Below are 18,534 nucleotides of genomic sequence, written 5' to 3'. Positions count from 1 at the left end.
AAATGAGAAAATCAAGGTTGGTCTTTGTACAACAGGTTCTTTTGCCAAGGTTTTCCAAGACTTCCCCATCAAAGGCTATTTTTTTAATTTCGTTATGCCACAGGCCCAACACTTCCTAAAATTTCTTTTTAAATTTCAACCCATTTAAATTATTTGAATATCAACACAATGCGATTACATTCCTCTTCATATTTTTCAAAATTCCAAGACATCCTTCTAGGTGGTTAGCATGGCTACATAAAATTAGCATACGGTCATGTCACTTTGTTACTGCTCTGAGCACAACCTTTTCTTTTTCTGCCTCTGCTGATTCTACACAAATGTTGCCACCCTGTCGAGTCGCTGTCAGCTCGACAGGGTCATCTCTGCTGCACATATTTGTTTATATACCTTTTTTGCATGTAACCTTCATTGAACTACAGCAAGGGTAGAATCACTTTCCTGCATGAGAGTAAATCAGCTGATGTTTCTATATGATGCTGAAAGAAAGAATATGTGCATTTTTGAGGAAGTATTTGATGGCAAATTCATCTCACCTTTCTTTTTTTTTTAATGGCACAGGCCTGACTCTGCAGATGGCTGCCTGTCTCCCACCCGATCCAGCAGTCGCAATGGAGAGAAGGACTGGGAGAATGGCTCGACCACCTCCTCTGTGACCTCCAACGCCGAGTACACTGGTGAGCGTGCTTGACTCTGGGATCAAAGGCCTCCTTTATACTGGCCCACAGCCCGTGCTCTGTTTATAGCTTTAGACTGAGTGACAGCCAGAGCAAGGCCATCACAGCACAATTCACAAAGTTCGATCTTGATCTTGAATAGAATAGAATAATTTGATCTTGAGCTTGAAGATCTTGAATAATTTGGACTGGTAATTTGATTTTGAATTGGGTAAATACATTGTGTTTCCTTCCTCTGAAGAACTTTTTATCATGTCCTCTCATGCCATAAAGCAGAGGCTAAGTGCCGACCTCAACGACCATGCGGATGTCATCACGTCATATATTAACTTCTGCGTGGATAATGTGATCCCGACCAAACGTGTGAAACAGTTTGCTAATTCCAAACCTTGGATTACGACCGAAATTAAGAAACTGTTGGCGGATAAAGAAAGAGCGTTCAAAGCAAATGACAGACATGGGGGGAAGCTGATTCAGCGGGAAATACAGACCAAAATCAAACAGGGAAAGAGACTGTATAAAGACAAAGTTGAACAACAACTTCAGGAAAACAACTCGCGCTTGGCGTGGAGGGGTATTAAAACTATTATCGGCCAAAATCAACACTCTAACACCCCGGTACATACAGTCGAGCAGGCGAATGCTCTGAATGATCACTTTGCGAGATGGGAGAGTGACGTGCCAGTGAGACCAATCAGCCTTGATGGGAGTGCTCCAAGCGCACCAATCAGGGTAAGCTGTGAGGAAGTGGGGCGGATCTTCTCCCATATAAGGACAAGGAAAGCCGCCGGCCCTGACAGGCTGGAAGGCATCATCCTAAAGAGCTGCAAAGAACAACTAAGCCCGGTGTTCAGAGAACTGTTTCAGAGATCAATTGACACGCACACAATTCCAGTGATATGGAAAACAGCGGAAATCGTACCTCTGCCAAAGAAACCCAAACCAGTTGGACTAAATGATTTTAGACCAGTGGCACTCACTTCTGTTGCCATGAAGTGCTTTGAGCGGATCATTTTAACACGTCTTAAAATACAAACTCATGCACACATGGACACATTACAGTTTGCGTACAGAGAGGGGAGGGGGGTGGAAGATGCTGTCACAACCCTCCTAAATGGAATTTACAAACATCTGGAAACACCTGCCTCCCATGTACGCATTCTGTTTGCAGACTTCTCTTCAGCTTTCAACACCATTCAGTCTCACATGTTGTTAGAGAAGCTGACACAAATGGGTGTAAACCTCATTCTGGTGCAGTGGATTCAGGACTTTTTAACAGGCAGACAACAGTATGTGAGGGCAGGTCACAGTCATTCCAGAACCATCACTACAAACACGGGTGTGCCACAAGGATGTGTTTTATCACCATTGTTATTTATTTTATACACTAATGATTGTGTTAGCCACCACTCCAACTGTTCACTAATTAAGTTTGCAGATGATGCTGCTCTAGTTGGCTTTTTAACAGACAGTGATCAAGACTACAGGTCTGAGGTTGACCATTTTCATGATTGGTGCAATCAAAATTCCCTCATTTTAAACATTTCAAAAACAAAAGAAATGGTGATTGATTTTAGGAAAAGGCCCCCTCCATTGCAACCTGTCACTATCCATGGGACAGTCATTGAAACAGTGGAGGAGTATAAGTATCTAGGCACTATTATTGATCACAAACTCACTTGGACTTCAAACACACAAGCAAGATACTCTAAAGCACAGCAAAGGCTCCATTTTTTAAGGAAACTGCGCAGTTTTAATGCAGACACAACAACTCTGACGTTATTTTATTTAACTTTTATTTAAAGTGTGGTGACTTTTGCCATCCAGTGCTGGGGGGGTGCTCTTTCTGTCCAAAACAAAAACATGCTGGACAGGGTGACTAAGATGGGCAGGAAAATCACTGGATCTGAAATAAAAAACATCACTACCCTCACCGAACAGTACACCATCAATCTGGCCCTGAGGATACTGGATGATCCATCCCACCCACTTTTCTCAGAGTTTTCCCCCCTGCCCTCTGGACGTAGATTCAGAATGCCCCGGACTAAAACCAAACGTGCCATCACATAATTTGTGCCGAGGAGCATACAGCTACTAAACAGAGCAATCTCAGGCACATAGAAATGTTTTAAATGTGCACCTTTTATTGTTTGGAATTTTCTATGCATTTTTAGCTTTTAAGCTTTTATGCATTTTAGCTTTTAAGCTTTTATGCATTTTGGCTTTCAAGTTTTTATGCATTTAGCTTTAAAAAATGTATGGGACTGATATCACTGCCATTGCTGTGTTGATTGTTGATGTTTAATGTTAATGTTCTGTATTCTCTACGTCCTTAATGTTAGATGTTGTTGTGTCTCTTTTCATAGTATTTATTTATTGATATTTATTGTTGTCTGTGCTTAAATGTTCAATGTGGCTCCATTGAGTGCAAGACAAATTCCCCTCGGGGCAATAAAGGTTTCATTCATTCATTCATAAGGACTGGAGCAAAATGTAAAAAAAAATAATAATAATAATTTAAACTCCTTTCTCTTTCTCATAGGTCCAAAACTGTACAAAGAGCCCAGTGCCAAGTCAAACAAACATATCATCCAGAATGCCCTGGCTCATTGTTGTCTGGCTGGGAAAGTCAATGAGGCTCCGAAGAACAAGATTCTGGAGGTACGAGTTCATGACAGAACTAAACTTATTGTTGACATTATTCTCCTGCCCTGTATGTTCTCATGCTTATATTTCATGGGTTTTTTTTGTAACTGCTTGTAGGAGATGGAGAAATCAGAGGCCAACAACTTCCTAATTCTCTTTCGAGATTCTGGCTGCCAGTTCCGGTCTGTGTATACGTACTGCCCAGAAGCCGAGGAGATCACCAAGCTTACTGGCATTGGCCCAAAGAGCATCTCCCCCAAAATGATCGAGTCCTTGTACAAGTACAACTCTGACAGGAAACAGTTCAGCCAAATACCCGCAAAGACTATGTCCGCCAGTGTGGACGCCATCACTATCCATGGCCATCTGTGGCAGACCAAGAAGCCTGGAACGCCCAAAAAAGCTGTACCCGCCAAGTCCTAGTACAGTATATTTCCTGTCACATCCTTTCTCCCCTCTTCTATTCTTCCTTTTCTTTTCATTGAATGTTTGTCGTCTATTTTGCACTTCAATGTACATACCACACAGTTCATGGTGGCACTTGCTATACCTATACCATTTCTGTTAAGATTTGTTTCTTCCTTCCAACTCTGTTTAAGCTTTCTATTCTATTTCTGCAAAGTTCCAGCAGAACATAGAAATCAGTTCTAATATGCACAACTGGAATGTAAAACACCTTAGTTGTAAAGGAATCACTAACGATTGTTTGACTTTTGAGTAATTTTATTGCAGCACGTGTGTGTACTGTATATTTGTTTTCTTTTTCATATGTGCCAAAAAACAAACAAAAAAACAACAGAAAGGTGGATACTGAGTTGTTTTTATGTGGAACACTGAAGCACTGAATGTCATCTGTGTAAACTGTTCGCATATCTGTAAACATGTGTGGCCTTATGCTTGTTTTAGTTATGTTGTTGTTGTTATTTTTTATCATGTGAGTACTGAAATGATTGTAAAGATTCGTTGAGAGGATTTTTGGACACTGGTGAGGATTTGTATTATTTTATTTTGTTTGCCATTTCAGTGGTTCTGTCATGACTTAAAAATTAACCAGATGTGGGACATCAGATGGGCACAGAGAAATGGCCTGGTTTTTATTGCAAATCAACACACCACATGATGATGATTTCCAATATTTAATGTATATTTTAATAAAGGTTTTGATTTTTTTTTTTTACTCTGGCACTTGTTCACAGCAGGTATGTGACTGGACAAACTGCAGTTAAATGTGTATTTGTTCTTATTTTCCTCTTACTGGAAATAGTCAGAATGAAGGTGTCAACCGTGGTATAGCCATGCAGTTCAAAAATGTTATCATGTGTTACACATAAATTATGAAATTGAGAGCAGGAATGATTTCATGCTTTAATGAGTTTCAACAGTGAACATAATTTTTAAACTAGGAAACAGTGGGATGTAATAATCTAACTTAAATAGTATTGTGTAATTTATTTACATTGTTTATTTGTTTTCCATGTGTAATATGTGACTGCTATCTCTGATTACCAGTTCATTTATTTATGGTTGTTTGTAGCCTACCAGAACTATTTGCTCCTGAAAGAGTCCTACAGTTAGGACCTTGTTTTTTTCCGTATATAAGCTCAATGATTGGTTGAAATGAACAACCCCAATCCTCAAGTATCTTGCCTGTAGACCTTTACTCACATCAGTGATATATGTGAAACTAAAAGGCTTTTTTAATCTTCCAGTTGACTATAACTTATTTGTGTCCATGTCATAGCCCACCCTGTGAGCTGGGCAAATCCCTTGAAATTCTTGAAACATTCTTCCATCAGCCAACCTATATTTTTAAACTATTGTTTATTTATCATCTATTCACAAAAATGTAAGACCTAGTAGCACCCTCTGTATTGGTTGACTGAGGGCTGAATTTGGATTACTTATACGGGTAGAGGCTTGTTATTGTGTCATGTTTGCCTTCCTCTTCTCTTCATACACCTTGTGTTTTCAACAGGTTCCTTGAGGTCATCATATGCACATGGTAGATTTCAACATTTTACTTTGCAAACAGACACACACACACACACACACACACAAATACACAAACACACACTCACATGTACACATATGCACACATACACTGGTGCTCTCATGCTCAAGTATGTTTATGGAATTGCCAAAAGCAATGTTGTATGTGTTTTGGAAAAAAAATGTATACAGTATTGAAACAAACAACTGAAAAATAATAAAGGTGGTTTTGTAATGTTACAGAAGGGTATTCTTGTTGACCAGCTGTTGCATTTTGTGGTATTTGGCTGTTTAAGGCCGAAGTGAGCCGCTGTTTCATAGCTTGGGCACTGTGGAATGTTGTACAGTTTACTGTGTGGTCATTTTCGCCCTTCAGGACACAATATGGCATCTCATTTTAAGGATGCCACTGATCAGACATTGCTGAAGTAACATGTTTTTCTTTTTTGCATTCAATAAAAGTATGCATGGCCTCAAACACCCTGCTTTTGTCTTATTTAACACCACTAGGTATGGTCAAACATTATCCCTATTAAAGCTTTTAGGCCGACCAGATAGACTAGGGCCTCTGGGCCATTTGAATTCCCCACCTAGTCAAATATTACACAAAGCACTAATATGACTCCAGTCCTGACTGCAGGACACACCCTGGCCTGGTCTTAAAATCACTTTGAATTTAGCCGTATGGATAATAGAGCCCACTATATTTTTATGTCAAAATACACAACTCCATCCTTAGCCTCCCATGTCTACTCAGACCACAGAATTAGCTCTGCAGGCTGAACTGCCGTCAGGCACCTGGATAATAAAGCTGTTGTTTGATTGGTGGATCCCGCTGATCCACTTGGCAACCGAGAGCTGTGTACCCGAGATAGCGGTGGGTGGAGACGGCCGGCGTTGTCAAGAGACGCACACATCCTCACAGATTCCATGCGGATGCGCTGAGTTCGCCAATTTTTCCGGAGGAAACCTCCCAATCAACAAGACTGCGATTAATGCATTTGTAGAAGCCACACAGGTAAGAATATTTTCTCGCGCTGTCAGTATCGCAGTGGCTAATGCCTTCTGGCTGACCAAGCTTTTTGGGTTGACAGGCATTTACGCCACATCGGTATCCGAGTTGAGCAGCAAACGCCGACACGAACGTAATGTGGCACATACTTTGCATACTCGCCAGCTTCACTTGTTAATCATATAGGTTGTTGAAGTGTTGATGGTGTAACGTCACATTGTGCATGCGATAGTCAACAATATGGTGAGTGGTTCATTCACTGCAGCGTGGTCAATGAGCTACAGCTAGCAGCATTATTTCTTATGCGCCTGCAACTATTGAATGCGGTTTGTCATGAAGGTAGGCGCATTAGTCATCATATGTAGCTTTATTCCACGAAAAAAAAGAGACGAGAATTGCTGCAGGCTACCGTGTTTAGCGATAGCTGCTGTCCTTGACAACCTATTGTTTTGCAGGGGTGTGATTTTATTGATGCAGTTGAGTAACTTGAGTAGGCCAGGTACCTTTAATGCAATGACACCTTCTTCCATCAACTATTTTGTCAGATAACAGTTTGTTTGTCCAGAAGGACCTGGTTGGAAGAATTGATCTTGGCCAAAAATAGGAGATTAACCTATAGAAATACACTCTACAAACCTGACCCCTAAGGCAAAAACCTGACATGCATAGAGAAGTCATCACAACACAGACAAATTGACAGTGTCAACATGATGCCCTGGCCTTTGCATCTCAGGCACTCACCCGGTTTTCAACCCATCCAGAAAGCTGACACCATGACAGCAGAGGAGACGATCAACATCAAAGAGGTGGAGATCATCAAGCTGATGTTGGACTTCCTCAATTCCAAAAAGCTCCACATCAGCATGCTGGCCCTTGAAAGGGAGAGTGGTGTCATCAATGGCCTGTATTCCGATGACATGCTTTTCCTGAGGTAGGGGCCTGTGCTCTGTTATTTGGCTTGTACAGCCGTCAAGTTGACAGCCATTTAAATGCACTCGCAGATCGTCAGCCTGTCTGTATTTAGAGTCTAAGCTTTCTGAAGCCTGGAGAATGAGGTCTCCATTCAGAGTAGTGAGTGACAAAGAGGGTGAATAATTCACTGGTTGAGGCTTTTTCTCTTGGCAGTTTGGAATAAGGAAACAAGCATCATGAATGTTTATATACCCCTATTTTAGGTTACAGTATGTTTCGCGGGGTTTGTGGGTTTTACGGCAAGCTTCTCAGAGGGTATAGGCACTAATCCATGTGAGAATTCACTAGTGAATGTCTTTGAAGCATTGCAGCTTGTTATGCACAGGGTGGATTAAAACTTTCACTGACTAATCCTTTTCCTTTTCTATAAAGGCAACTTATTCTGGATGGCCAATGGGATGAGGTCCTACAGTTCATTCAGCCTCTTGAAAGCATGGATAAGTTTGACAGAAAAAAGTGAGTGGTGTGTACGTATTTGGATATCTGTATAGTTCCAAGTCTTTTTAAAGATGGTGAATTTGACTCGAAATACAAATCAAACCCTTAAATAGATGATATCCGTTTCAGTCAGTTAAGAAGCTGATGTCCTCATTGCTGAGGTACTGTGTCAATCTATCCTTTTATATGTGTTATTTACACAGGTTCCGATATATTGTCCTGAAGCAGAAGTTTCTAGAAGCCCTGTGTGTGAACAATGCCATTGCTGCTGCCGATGATCCTCAGACTGTGAGCATTTAGCCTTTGTCTCTCCTCACATTAGAAGGATGTGCCCTAGAGTAGTTTGCTAGGCAGATGACCTACATGATTTGGCTGCTTGTTAACCAGTGTCAGTTCATTGTGCACTCCTTGTGCACTAGTGTGTCTGAAAAGCTACAGCATAACCTGTCAAATTCAAGCACATTTGTAAATGATAACACAAAAACAAGTGTCCATCAGAGAGAGGAACCAGGCACAGCAGAATATTTGTTCTCTCTTTCATTTCCTCTCCTTTCCACTCATCTCACATTGTACTCACCCCTGTTATGTCCTCTGTTGCTTTTCTTCAACACACCATCATACTCTCTTTGCCTACCTTCATCGCACGTCTGTGCCCTCCTACACTCCACTCTGTTTGTTACCTCTTTGCCATCTTTCGATCCCTTTATCCTCCTCCTCCCTCTCTCTTTCTCTCTCCTCCTCTTTGCCCACGCCTCACCCACTCCCCCACCTCCCCGTCCCCGCTCTCCACAGTTGGAGGTCACCATGCAGGAGGCGGTGAAGTGCCTGCACTCCCTGGAGGAGTTCAGCCCCACCAAGGAGGACTACAGCAAGCTGTGCCTGCTGCTGACGCTGCCCCGCCTCACGCACCACGCCGAGTTCAAGGACTGGAACCCCAGCACGGCGCGCGTCCACTGCTTCGAGGAGGCCTGCGTCATGGTGGCCGACTTCATCCCGGCCGACCGCAAGCTGAGCGAGGCGGGCTTCCGCGCCTCGGCCAACCGCCTCTTCCAGCTGCTCATCAAGGGCGTGCTGTACGAGTGCTGCGTGGAGTTCTGCCAGAGCAAGGCCACGGGCGAGGAGATCAGCGAGGGCGAGGTCCTGCTCGGCGTGGACGTGCTCTGCGGCAACGGCTGCGACGACCTGGACCTGAGCCTGCTGTCGTGGATGCAGAACCTGGCGCCGGGCGTGTTCGCGTGCGCCTTCGAGCAGAAGACGCTCAGCATCCACGTGGACCGGCTGGTCAAGCCGCTGCGCGCCGGCCACGCCGACCTGCTCACGCCGCTCATCAGCAAGCTGTCGCCGTGCCCGGCCTCGCCGCTGCGGCGCCCGCTGTCGGCCGACACCTACATGTCGCGCTCGCTCGCGCCCGCGCTGGACGGCCTGTCGCACGGCCTGGCGGGGAAGGACAAGAAGAAGGAGTCGGACGCCAGTGGGAAGGGGGAGGCCATGTCCCGCTCATTTGCCAGCTATGGGAGTCAAGGAGGGGGACCCAACATCACCAAAACCCTGGACAACACTGTCTTCCAAGATTCTCCTGATAGGTACTGACTCCGTGCTGCTGGAGAGTTTTCATAATATTTACATAATGTACAAATTGCCAGACCTTTTCAAGAAGGTAGTTGGACATAACCATTAGTGATGGTATTTTCCTCCATCCTTGGCATGCATCACTACGTTAGTCTTAGTATTGGGACAAATGCCCGAATTGATGTACCTGCACTAACTACAGCAATACAGTACAGTTCATTGATTGATGTTGTACCAGTGGATGTTGTCTCAAAGCAAAGGCTCCTGTCCAGTGAATTTCACCATATGGTAGAGCTTAGCCCCAGTAATCCTGTTTGTGCATACTTAGATAAAGCCCTGCCACTCCGTTAGTTAACCCAGGGATATGGTCGATCTGTAACCATGTCTGACGACCAAAGTGAAAAGGACCTTCATCTGAAAATGTTTCTGTGCTCATTTATGACCTCCTGAATGTTATACTGTCGCCAGTAAGATATTTGTGGCCATGTGGATTGTAACATGATTGCTAGGGGCACGCTGTACAGGTATATGTTTTTACTCTAGGAGAGCCATAAGCTGGATTGCAGTCTAGGCCACTGAAGATTATCCTTGGAAATAATGGCATCTCATTGGGTTTGTTTGTCTGTGGCAAGGTTTCACTTTTAGCCATGTTTGTACCAACAGGAGTGTGTCCTCTCATTCAAGTGGTTCGATGGCACATACCAGGACAGGATTTATCATACCTTGATTGATCAATGTAAACAGAGATGATTCAAACCGCAATGTTTAGCTAAGATAAATATCCGATGCACAGTGCAAACACCTCTCTTCTTATGTCTTGCTGTTGTAGGACAAAAGCATCAACACCTTCGGGTCCCAATGGTACACGTCCACCTCTAGCACCAGGCAGAGATGGAGGACCAGCCAACTCTGCTGATGGGACCGAGGTACTTGCAATCAGCCCTTACTCTGTGAATGGACTCGTATGTTATTAAGATGACATATTGACACAGTGGTTGTTGTGGTATATCAGGCATGCATAGTGCCAATGGGAATGGATATGGAGTGGACCATTAGAGCGGATATAAAAATTCATGGGGCTCTTTGCTGCTTGGGTAGATCAGTAGACCTCTTCTGTCTATGTGATGAATGACTGTCCCTCGAAATAGTGAAAGGGAAATGAATGGAAATGAAAATAAAAATGAAAAATGAAGTGTATCCAGCCAATCAATTCAGAACCAGATCCGGCTGGAGTCGGAATGATCATCATCAGAAACCCACTGCTGTCTCAAATCATCTGACACTGGTTTTTCCATGAGAGTTTCCCAGTTCCCGTAGGATTCTAGCTTAGAGTCCGAACAGAACCTCACTACCCTTTTGCTCCTCATCACCCGCAGAGAGACCGTAAATCCCTCCACTGTGTGTGTGTGTGTGTGTATGCATAAGTGAGTGTGTGCTCTCATTGTCTGGGTAGGAAGGCGCTCTCCCCCGCCGAGTGTCTGTCACCCCCAGGGTAAGCGTGTGAGCTATTGCTGCCAGAAGCAGCCAGCTCATCCCCCGCGTCCTCCAAAGGACAGGACAGATCGGGGCGAAGGGAAGGCTGGGGTTAGGGTGAGGTTGGGGATGGGGGTAGTGGCGGGGGTGGTCTGGGCTTGTTGGTGGGGGTGGGGGTGGGGGGGTGTCCATAAGAAGCTTGTGGGCCCCGTCCTGAGTGTCCTTTCCTCATGAATCACCTCAGTCGAGTCAGCCAGCCTGTCAGAGATGCTCATCTCTCATTTTTATGTGTCCGAGAGCCGGGCCCTGTTCAGATTGGATTTGCCAGCTGCTTGTGCTGGGGCCATGGGCAAGGCTGAGAGGGCATGGGGAGTCATGGGCATGGAGGAGACTGGGGTGCTAGCAGACTGATAAGGAAGCTAAAGAGAGATGCCGCTGGTCACAGATATGATGTGTCTGACTTCTGACAGTCTGACTTATTAATACAGTTCTGTCTTTTGTTTTTATTTGGGCTTGTGAAAATCTGCATCTGTAGCTTTTTAAAAATTTGCATGAGCTGTGTGTCATTGTATTGTGATATTCAAATGCGCCTAATCTGTTGTTTTGCTTGTCATACTGCATTATTGAGAAAGATTACACTGTTGTCTGATCACTGTCACCATTTCTACATCACTAATAGCCTACAGTACTTGTAACATCCCCTGTTAACAACATTCGGGCAAAACCTTCCCCAGCACCATTTATCATCGGTGAATAACCCACAAATGCGGCTGTCATCCGTTCTTGTGTTTGTGTAACCACTGCTGTGTTGCCGTGGGCAGCCGCAGGACTCGGTGGAGCAGCTGCAGGAGTACCAGCGGCAGCGTCTGCGTGTGCAGCAGCACCTGGAGCAGAAGCAGCAGCAGCGGCAGCTCTACCAGCAGATGCTCCTGGAGGGGGGAGTGCAGCCGCCGCAGGGCCCGCACCAGCACCAGCACCAGCTCCAGGACCAGCACAACCTCACCGAGAAGTTCCTCAACAGGTTAGACAAGGGTCGTTTCCTCGTGTTGTTTAAAGCAACACTAAAGCACTTTTCCTTTGTTGCACGAACATGATTTGTTTATACCGCAAATAACGATATCCACAGACAAGGTAGAGTATGTTGCATGATTTTATGAAAGTATGATGTATTGCGACATTGAAGCAGGTTTGTAGTTTCTTATGTCTCATTCCATCATACTACTAGCCTGGCAAGCCAAACTACACAGAAATGTATAGTCTGGGGTCGGACCATTCACAGAGTTGAAGCCTGTGGGTGGGATGAACAGTTGTCTTTCAAACTGCTTCTGCACGTAATAGGCCAGCATTTGTGACCAATCGTAGCCGGTCGGCAAAACGGCAACAGGGCTGCCAAGTTTCAGAAAATTGCAAGCGACAGTGAGATGCGTTCGTCGAACATTTGTTTGACTGTCTGTCACACTCAAAGCGTGACACTTGGCAGCTCCGATTAGATTCGCTATTTCAAGTGTGAACTTACCAAGACAGACGCAAATAGATGTTATGTTACACAGCTCTGCAACAAGTATAGGACAATGATAGACGTAGCAGCCTTAACATTAACTTGGAAACTCAAAGAGAAACAGCGAATCAACAGTGAAGAAAATCTAGCAAGCAGGAGAACGTTTTAAATCTAATTATCGGAGTCGGCGCTGTTGTGTGTGAAAGATAAGTTAGATGCCAAGACCCGCCTTTCGTTGCTTCTGATTTGTTTATTGCGTGATGCCTTCGGGCTCAAGGACTCCGTATACAGATAGAGCGTTCTGATTGGTCAGGCCGATCTGCAGCCTGGCGCAGTCTTGGCCTCAACGGTGCGACCCTAGACCATCCCGCTAGGCAAAAATATTTTTGGCCGCTAGGGTGCGTCTAGATTTCTAGGCTATCATACTACAGAACCGCTACCCGATCTGGTAAACTTACATACTGTAGTGCGGTTATAGCCGATAGAGGTTCGCGAAGCGAATGCAGAAGTGCCGTTCACCCTGTTACGAGTTGATGAACCATTGAACTTATTTTGGGAGCATTGTTTTAAAGTGCAAAAAACTCTCTAGTGTTGCTTTAAGCACTTTAATGAATGACCGACGTTCTTTGCCCTGCTAAACCTATTTTCAGTTCTGCAGGAAGCTGAACACTAGCTGCTGTAACATTGCCGTATATTGACTAAACACCCTGCACTCTTCCAGCTGGTTTTGCCGAAGGGTCACTTTGAGTGACCTACCTTTCCCGTCTCCAGGTCCATCCAGAAGCTGGAGGAGATGAACATGGGGATGGACAACCTGGCGGAGGACGTGCAGTCTTTGGCCCAGCAGTGTAATGGCACCGTAACCAAGACGGGCACCGCGGCCCCGCCGGTCCTGCCCACCCCGGCCTGCACCACCCAGACCCCTGATACTGGAGATCCAGGAAAGGGGAAGGCAGGTGTGGTGAGCAGCACCCCACAGAGAGGAGAGGGAAGGGGGATGCCATCACTGGATGAGTCCCCAGTCCTGCTGACCCAAAGGTTAGGCAAATTGTCAGCCTATCAAAACACAATGTAGACATTGCAGCATGTTACTGTTATGTGTCCTTGTCCGTCTTCTCTGTTTTAAATTTGGGAAAGGTTTGTAAAATAGAATGAATTGCAAGGCCTGTCACTCACTGGACAGGCAATTTTCGCCTGCAATAGCCTCTACTGCAAGTTGTTGTAAGTGTCAGATTGATTGAATATGCATAAAAACGGAAAACTCCTTGTGATGCTCCATCAATCGACATAATAGATGATGTCTGTGCTTGTTTGCAGTGGTCAGAAGGATGGGGTAAAGAGGCCAGCTACCCAAGAACAGACCTCTCTAGCGAAGAAAGGCGTCCATGAGGTAGTGCTTTCATTCCACATTTGGTGTCCAACCTGACGTGACCTGAATCTCTAAAGAGGCTGAGGCTATGTCCAGAAGTCAAGCATGCACGCTGGGCAGCGTGTATTTTCCGGAAGTTACGTCAGAATAGACTGTACGAAAGTCAAGCGCTCTCACTAGTGGGTACTTCGTTTGGCGTGATTTCCAAGTGTGCATCGATGCATCTTTTTTGGCCTCAGATATCCCATAATCCATTGCGCAGCGCAGGTCAAGCTCCACACGTCATGCAAATCGTCAACACACCCCCCTCCCCGAGTCAGGTGACGCCAACTAGTTAGCGCTGTCCAAATGTAGGTAGGGACGCACACTGAGGAGCAAGCTAACTAACACGCTACTGGGAAGAAGGTACTACCCAGCGTGCACTCTTGACTTCTGGACACAACCAAAGTCCTCCTTTGGTATGTCTCTGTTTTAGGACGGCCAGCCCAGGTCCCAGTTTGTGGCTGTGAGTACCCTGGAAGACACACAGGCTGTGCGGGCGGTGGCGTTCCATCCCTCCGGGGAGCTCTTTGCCGTGGGCTCCAACTCCAAAACTCTGCGGGTGTGTGTCTGCCCAGACATCTCAAAGGGAAGGTGCGTTTCTACCACAGGTTAGGTCCAGTTTTGTGAGTAGATTTTTTTCCCTTCAGGTTAGTGCCTGCTACGTCAGATTAGATTTTACCACGTTGTTTGTGTTGTATTACGTTGACATTTTGTTGCGTTGTGTTAGATTAGATTATGTTCCATAGATCAGATTGTATCCTCCCTAAAGTAGCTATTTGTTCAGGTTAGATTTTATTTTGTAGTCTAATTTCATAGTCTATTATACGGCAAATCAGCATTCACTTCCCTTTCAAATATGAATAATTAATCAGATTTCAGTGCTGAGACGTAGCTGGCTGCAAGAAATTCAGCCAGCACTCTTTTTTATTTAATATTTGTCCATTCCCCCAATTCTCAGGGGGACTGGCCCAAACAAAGAGCCCGAGGTTTGCTTCAAGAGGATAAAGCATCACAAGGGCTCCATCTACTGTGTGGCATGGAGTCACTGCGGACAGCTGCTGGCCACTGGCTCCAATGACAAGTATGTGAAGGTGCTGCCTTTCAACGCTGACACCTTCAATGCCTCAGGTAATGTCCATGCTACAAGAAGATCCTTGGTCAACACAACAGTCATTTGTATTGTGATTTTATAACAGTCTGGGAGTGTTCTGTCCTCAGATCACTGCACACATGAATATTTTAACCATGGATGTCAAAAGACAGTTCACAGCCTTCTGTTTTACAAATCATTCTAAAAGGGATGTTCAACGAAAAAAAAAAGATGTTCTCTTGAATATCACAAAACAGTATTATTTTAAAATTTTAATACATTAACTTGGGTGATCTTCTATAGCAAGTTTCGCAGTGAAATTCAAATTCTGTTGTGTTATATTAGGCACATACGGTTGTGAGGTATCTGAAAAAGTACTTCCGGGATTTCGAAAATACCTGATAAAAGATGACAGAAGCTGTATTTCGCTGATAAACTTGCTATAGAAGATCGTTGAAGACCAGTAACCACTCGGTGAGCTGCACATTTTTAAAAACTAACGTTTAGGGGTGTTTTAAGGACAGAATAGAGCATGCACAAAGCAAGCAATGTTAAAGCCATACAGAGCAACATTCTAAAGCTGCCAAATTGCACAAACGGGCTCAATCGTCCAGATTTCGGTGTCAAACACTCGTTTTCATGCTAGGCAATACAGAAAACGGGCTTGAAGTGTAAAATACCGAACTATTCCTTTAAGTACAGTACCCTCCAGAATTATTGGCACCCTTGGTAAAAGCTGACTAAAAATAGGTCTAAAAAATAATCTTTAGGTGATTTATTGTACTCCCACAATGACAACAATGAGGAAAAATACACCCTGCAAGGGAAGCAAATTTATTCTGAGAAAAAGGAAAATCTCATAAAGAAATAAATGTTTTTAATAAAAACACGTCACTCACAATTATTGGCACCCCTACTTGTAATACCTTCTTAAACCTCCCTTTGTCAATAAAACAGCATGTAATATTCTTCTCTGACACCCCATAAAGATTGAGAATACAAAGTAAGGGATTTAAGACCATTCATCTTTACAAAACCTCCCCAGATCGTCCAGATTGCTAGGTCCACACTTGTGCATTCTTCTCGTTGACTCATCCCACTGTTTTTCTATGGAGTTTAGATCAGGGGACTGCTATGGCCATGTCTGAAGCTTGATTTTGTGTTCAGTAAACCATATTTGTTTTGATCTGTGCATTTGTTTTGGTTCATTGACCTGATGAATGATCCAATCATGACCAACTTTTAGGGCCTTGGCAGAGATTGTTTGATTTCCTTTGAAAATTTTCAGGTTTTTCTTGGTGTTCATGATGCCATGCACCTTAATTAGGTTCCCAAGGCCTTTGGGAATTAAAACAGCCCCACAATAGGACAGCCCCTCCACCATAATTCTGATTAGGCATGGGGTTCTTTTTAGTATAGTCATTCTTCTATATACGCCAAAGACACCTTAAGTGTTTTTAGCAAAAGAGCATACTTTTATTTTCATCTGACAATAGACCACACTCCCAGACATGTCATGGTACCATTCAGTAACTCCTGCCATTTACATTGTTCATTAAATGACTCTACTGGCTTTAACCTGACATGCTGTCTAAATAATCTATTAGCAGTGAGGTCACTTTTGAAGATTTTTGGGGGGGACTTGGTGACCCCAAGAGGATAGCTTTGTCTGTAACTCTCAACAGTGGTTCTTATGGATTTTTTTGCCTATCATACCATCCTCCATACTGTGCGTGGGAGCAAAATAGCCATGGGTCTTTGTCCAAGCATGTTTGCCACATTTCCAGATGATTAGAACCTTTTAGTCATCATTTTAACTGGAAATATAGGCATTTTCAACAAAATACCTAGTTTCCATAGACATTCTCTTACTTACAAATGTCAACACAATTTCTTTTTATTTCAATTTAGTGTATTCTCTTGTCTCTCCAATGTTGAAAAATGACTAGAGGATTTAGCCTCTGAGTGACTTCATTTTCATACCATAGTGAAAAAGAACGTCATGAACTACTTCTGAAAGTTCACAGACACTCTGATTTACTTTAAAACATTGCATTTACATAGGAAAATGCTCCTGTTAAATGTTGTACATAATATGTTTCAGGGGTGCCAATAATTGTGAGCAAGCTGTTTTTGTTAAAAATATTTATTTCTTTATGAGATTTTCCTTTTTCTCAGAATAAATTTGCTTGCCTTGCAGGGTATATTTTTCCTCATTGTTTTCATTGTGGGAGTACAATAAATCACATAAAGATTATTTTTTATACCTATTTTTAGTCAACTTTTACCAAGGGTGCCAATAATTCTGGAGGGTACTGTATATTTTTTTGGCTTTTATGCCTTTAATTGTATAGGATAGTAGAGAGAGAGAGACCGGAAGTGAGTGGGAGAGAGAGTTGGGGTAGGATCCGGAGAGGACCACGGGGCGGGAATCGAACCCGGGTCGCTGGCGTGCGGTGCAGGTGCCCCAGCCTGGCTGGGGCCAATGCTTTGACATGTCTTGAACTTCCTTTCTTATGCTGTCTGGAGTTTTCAGGCCCTCTGGCTCACAGCCTTTTTTTTACTTCCTCACACACAGGGCCCGACCTGGAGTTCAGCATGCACGACGGCACCATCAGAGACCTGGCCTTCATGGAGGGCCCTGAGAGCGGGGGGGCCATCCTGATCAGCGCGGGGGCTGGAGACTGCAACATCTACACTACCGACTGCCAGAGGGGCCAGGGTCTGCACGCGCTCAGTGGCCATACTGGTAATGGGTTCAGCCTTGGGCTGGTTGCCCTATTTTGATAAAGACAATGCAATGTCCCCAATGGGTCAGTTAAGATAATATTAAGTTATAGATAACCCCAAATATTCTTGTTTTGGGAATTCTTAGTTTAAAATGGATCGTTAGGGACATCTTTACTCACTGTAGAATGCACTAGAAGATTTTGGGGAGGCAATCTCTTGAATTAATGTTTATATTAAATATAGCATTATGCTTCTTACATCAACTAAATGGACAACATGCTGCTGATGTGCTAATAATTATGGAATGTATATGTAGTTTTAATATGTCTGATGCTGCCTTCTTAGGGCACATCCTATCTCTGTACACATGGGGAGGCTGGCTTATCGCCTCAGGCTCCCAGGATAAGACGGTCCGATTCTGGGACCTGCGTGTTCCCAGCTGTGTGCGTGTGGTGGGGACAGCACAGCATGGCTCAGGTGTGTGTCTGTTTGTTTGTCTGTGTGTCCGCATACATAATATTTTTTTAATCGTCATGCCGCTTCTGAAAACCAAAACAGAAAACCTCATCAGTCCTTTCAGAATAAATTGAACTGCACTTCACTGTTTTGGCCACTTGGTGTCACTGTTTAGTTGAAGAGCAAGTAAATCTAAATGCACAATATATGCATAATGTAAGGTGTTAATACCTTATTATTGTTTTTTCTTTAAAACATCTGATCCCACACACTCCCTCCCTCCCTGTTGTCATCCCTCAGGTAGTGCTGTGGCGTCAGTGGCCGTGGACCCCAGTGGTCGTCTCTTAGCCACCGGCCAGGAGGACAGCAGCTGCATGCTGTACGACATCCGAGGGGGCCGGACAGTGCAGACCTACCGGCCGCACGGCAGCGATGTGCGGTCAGTCCGTTTCTCCCCAGGGGCTCACTACCTGCTCACCGGATCCTACGACGGCAAAGTGATGATCACAGACCTGCAAGGTGAGGCCACTTCCTTACCTATAATACACAGGATTTATGGTCGAGGTCCTTATA

General features: G+C 44.2%; 2 protein-coding genes across 4 annotated transcripts in view; both read left to right on the top strand.

Moving 5' to 3' along the window:
- The window catches only part of camsap2a (calmodulin regulated spectrin-associated protein family, member 2a), a 42,860-nt gene extending 37,081 nt beyond the window's left edge, over nt 1-5,779 (top strand). For both annotated transcript variants that reach the window (XM_062555458.1, XM_062555457.1), the window contains 3 exons: nt 562-677; nt 3,220-3,338; nt 3,441-5,779. In XM_062555458.1, coding sequence (XP_062411442.1) covers nt 562-677; nt 3,220-3,338; nt 3,441-3,746 — 541 coding nt within the window. In that variant the 3' untranslated portion in view covers nt 3,747-5,779. The remainder of the gene's footprint in view (nt 1-561; nt 678-3,219; nt 3,339-3,440) is intronic.
- A 427-nt stretch (nt 5,780-6,206) lies between these two features.
- Nucleotides 6,207-18,534, top strand: part of wdr47b (WD repeat domain 47b) — a 13,341-nt gene continuing 1,013 nt past the window's right edge. Inside the window, exons 1-14 of one of the 2 annotated variants that reach the window (XM_062555979.1) lie at nt 6,207-6,330; nt 7,086-7,255; nt 7,669-7,752; nt 7,938-8,022; nt 8,527-9,317; nt 10,133-10,229; nt 11,604-11,797; nt 13,046-13,312; nt 13,592-13,664; nt 14,119-14,276; nt 14,644-14,813; nt 17,354-17,524; nt 17,851-17,982; nt 18,262-18,480. In XM_062555979.1, the coding sequence (XP_062411963.1) occupies nt 7,098-7,255; nt 7,669-7,752; nt 7,938-8,022; nt 8,527-9,317; nt 10,133-10,229; nt 11,604-11,797; nt 13,046-13,312; nt 13,592-13,664; nt 14,119-14,276; nt 14,644-14,813; nt 17,354-17,524; nt 17,851-17,982; nt 18,262-18,480 (2,599 nt within the window). In that variant the 5' untranslated portion in view covers nt 6,207-6,330; nt 7,086-7,097. Of the gene's footprint in view, nt 6,331-7,085; nt 7,256-7,668; nt 7,753-7,937; nt 8,023-8,526; nt 9,318-10,132; nt 10,230-11,597; nt 11,798-13,045; nt 13,313-13,591; nt 13,665-14,118; nt 14,277-14,643; nt 14,814-17,353; nt 17,525-17,850; nt 17,983-18,261; nt 18,481-18,534 lie in introns of both variants that reach the window. The other variant, XM_062555977.1, reaches the window with a different exon arrangement.

The sequence above is a fragment of the Sardina pilchardus genome, chromosome 15, assembly GCF_963854185.1.
Source record: "Sardina pilchardus chromosome 15, fSarPil1.1, whole genome shotgun sequence".
NCBI lineage: Eukaryota > Metazoa > Chordata > Actinopteri > Clupeiformes > Clupeidae > Sardina > Sardina pilchardus.
The sequence above is the reverse complement of the archived record's forward strand: the minus strand, read 5'-3'. Positions and strand labels throughout refer to the sequence as shown.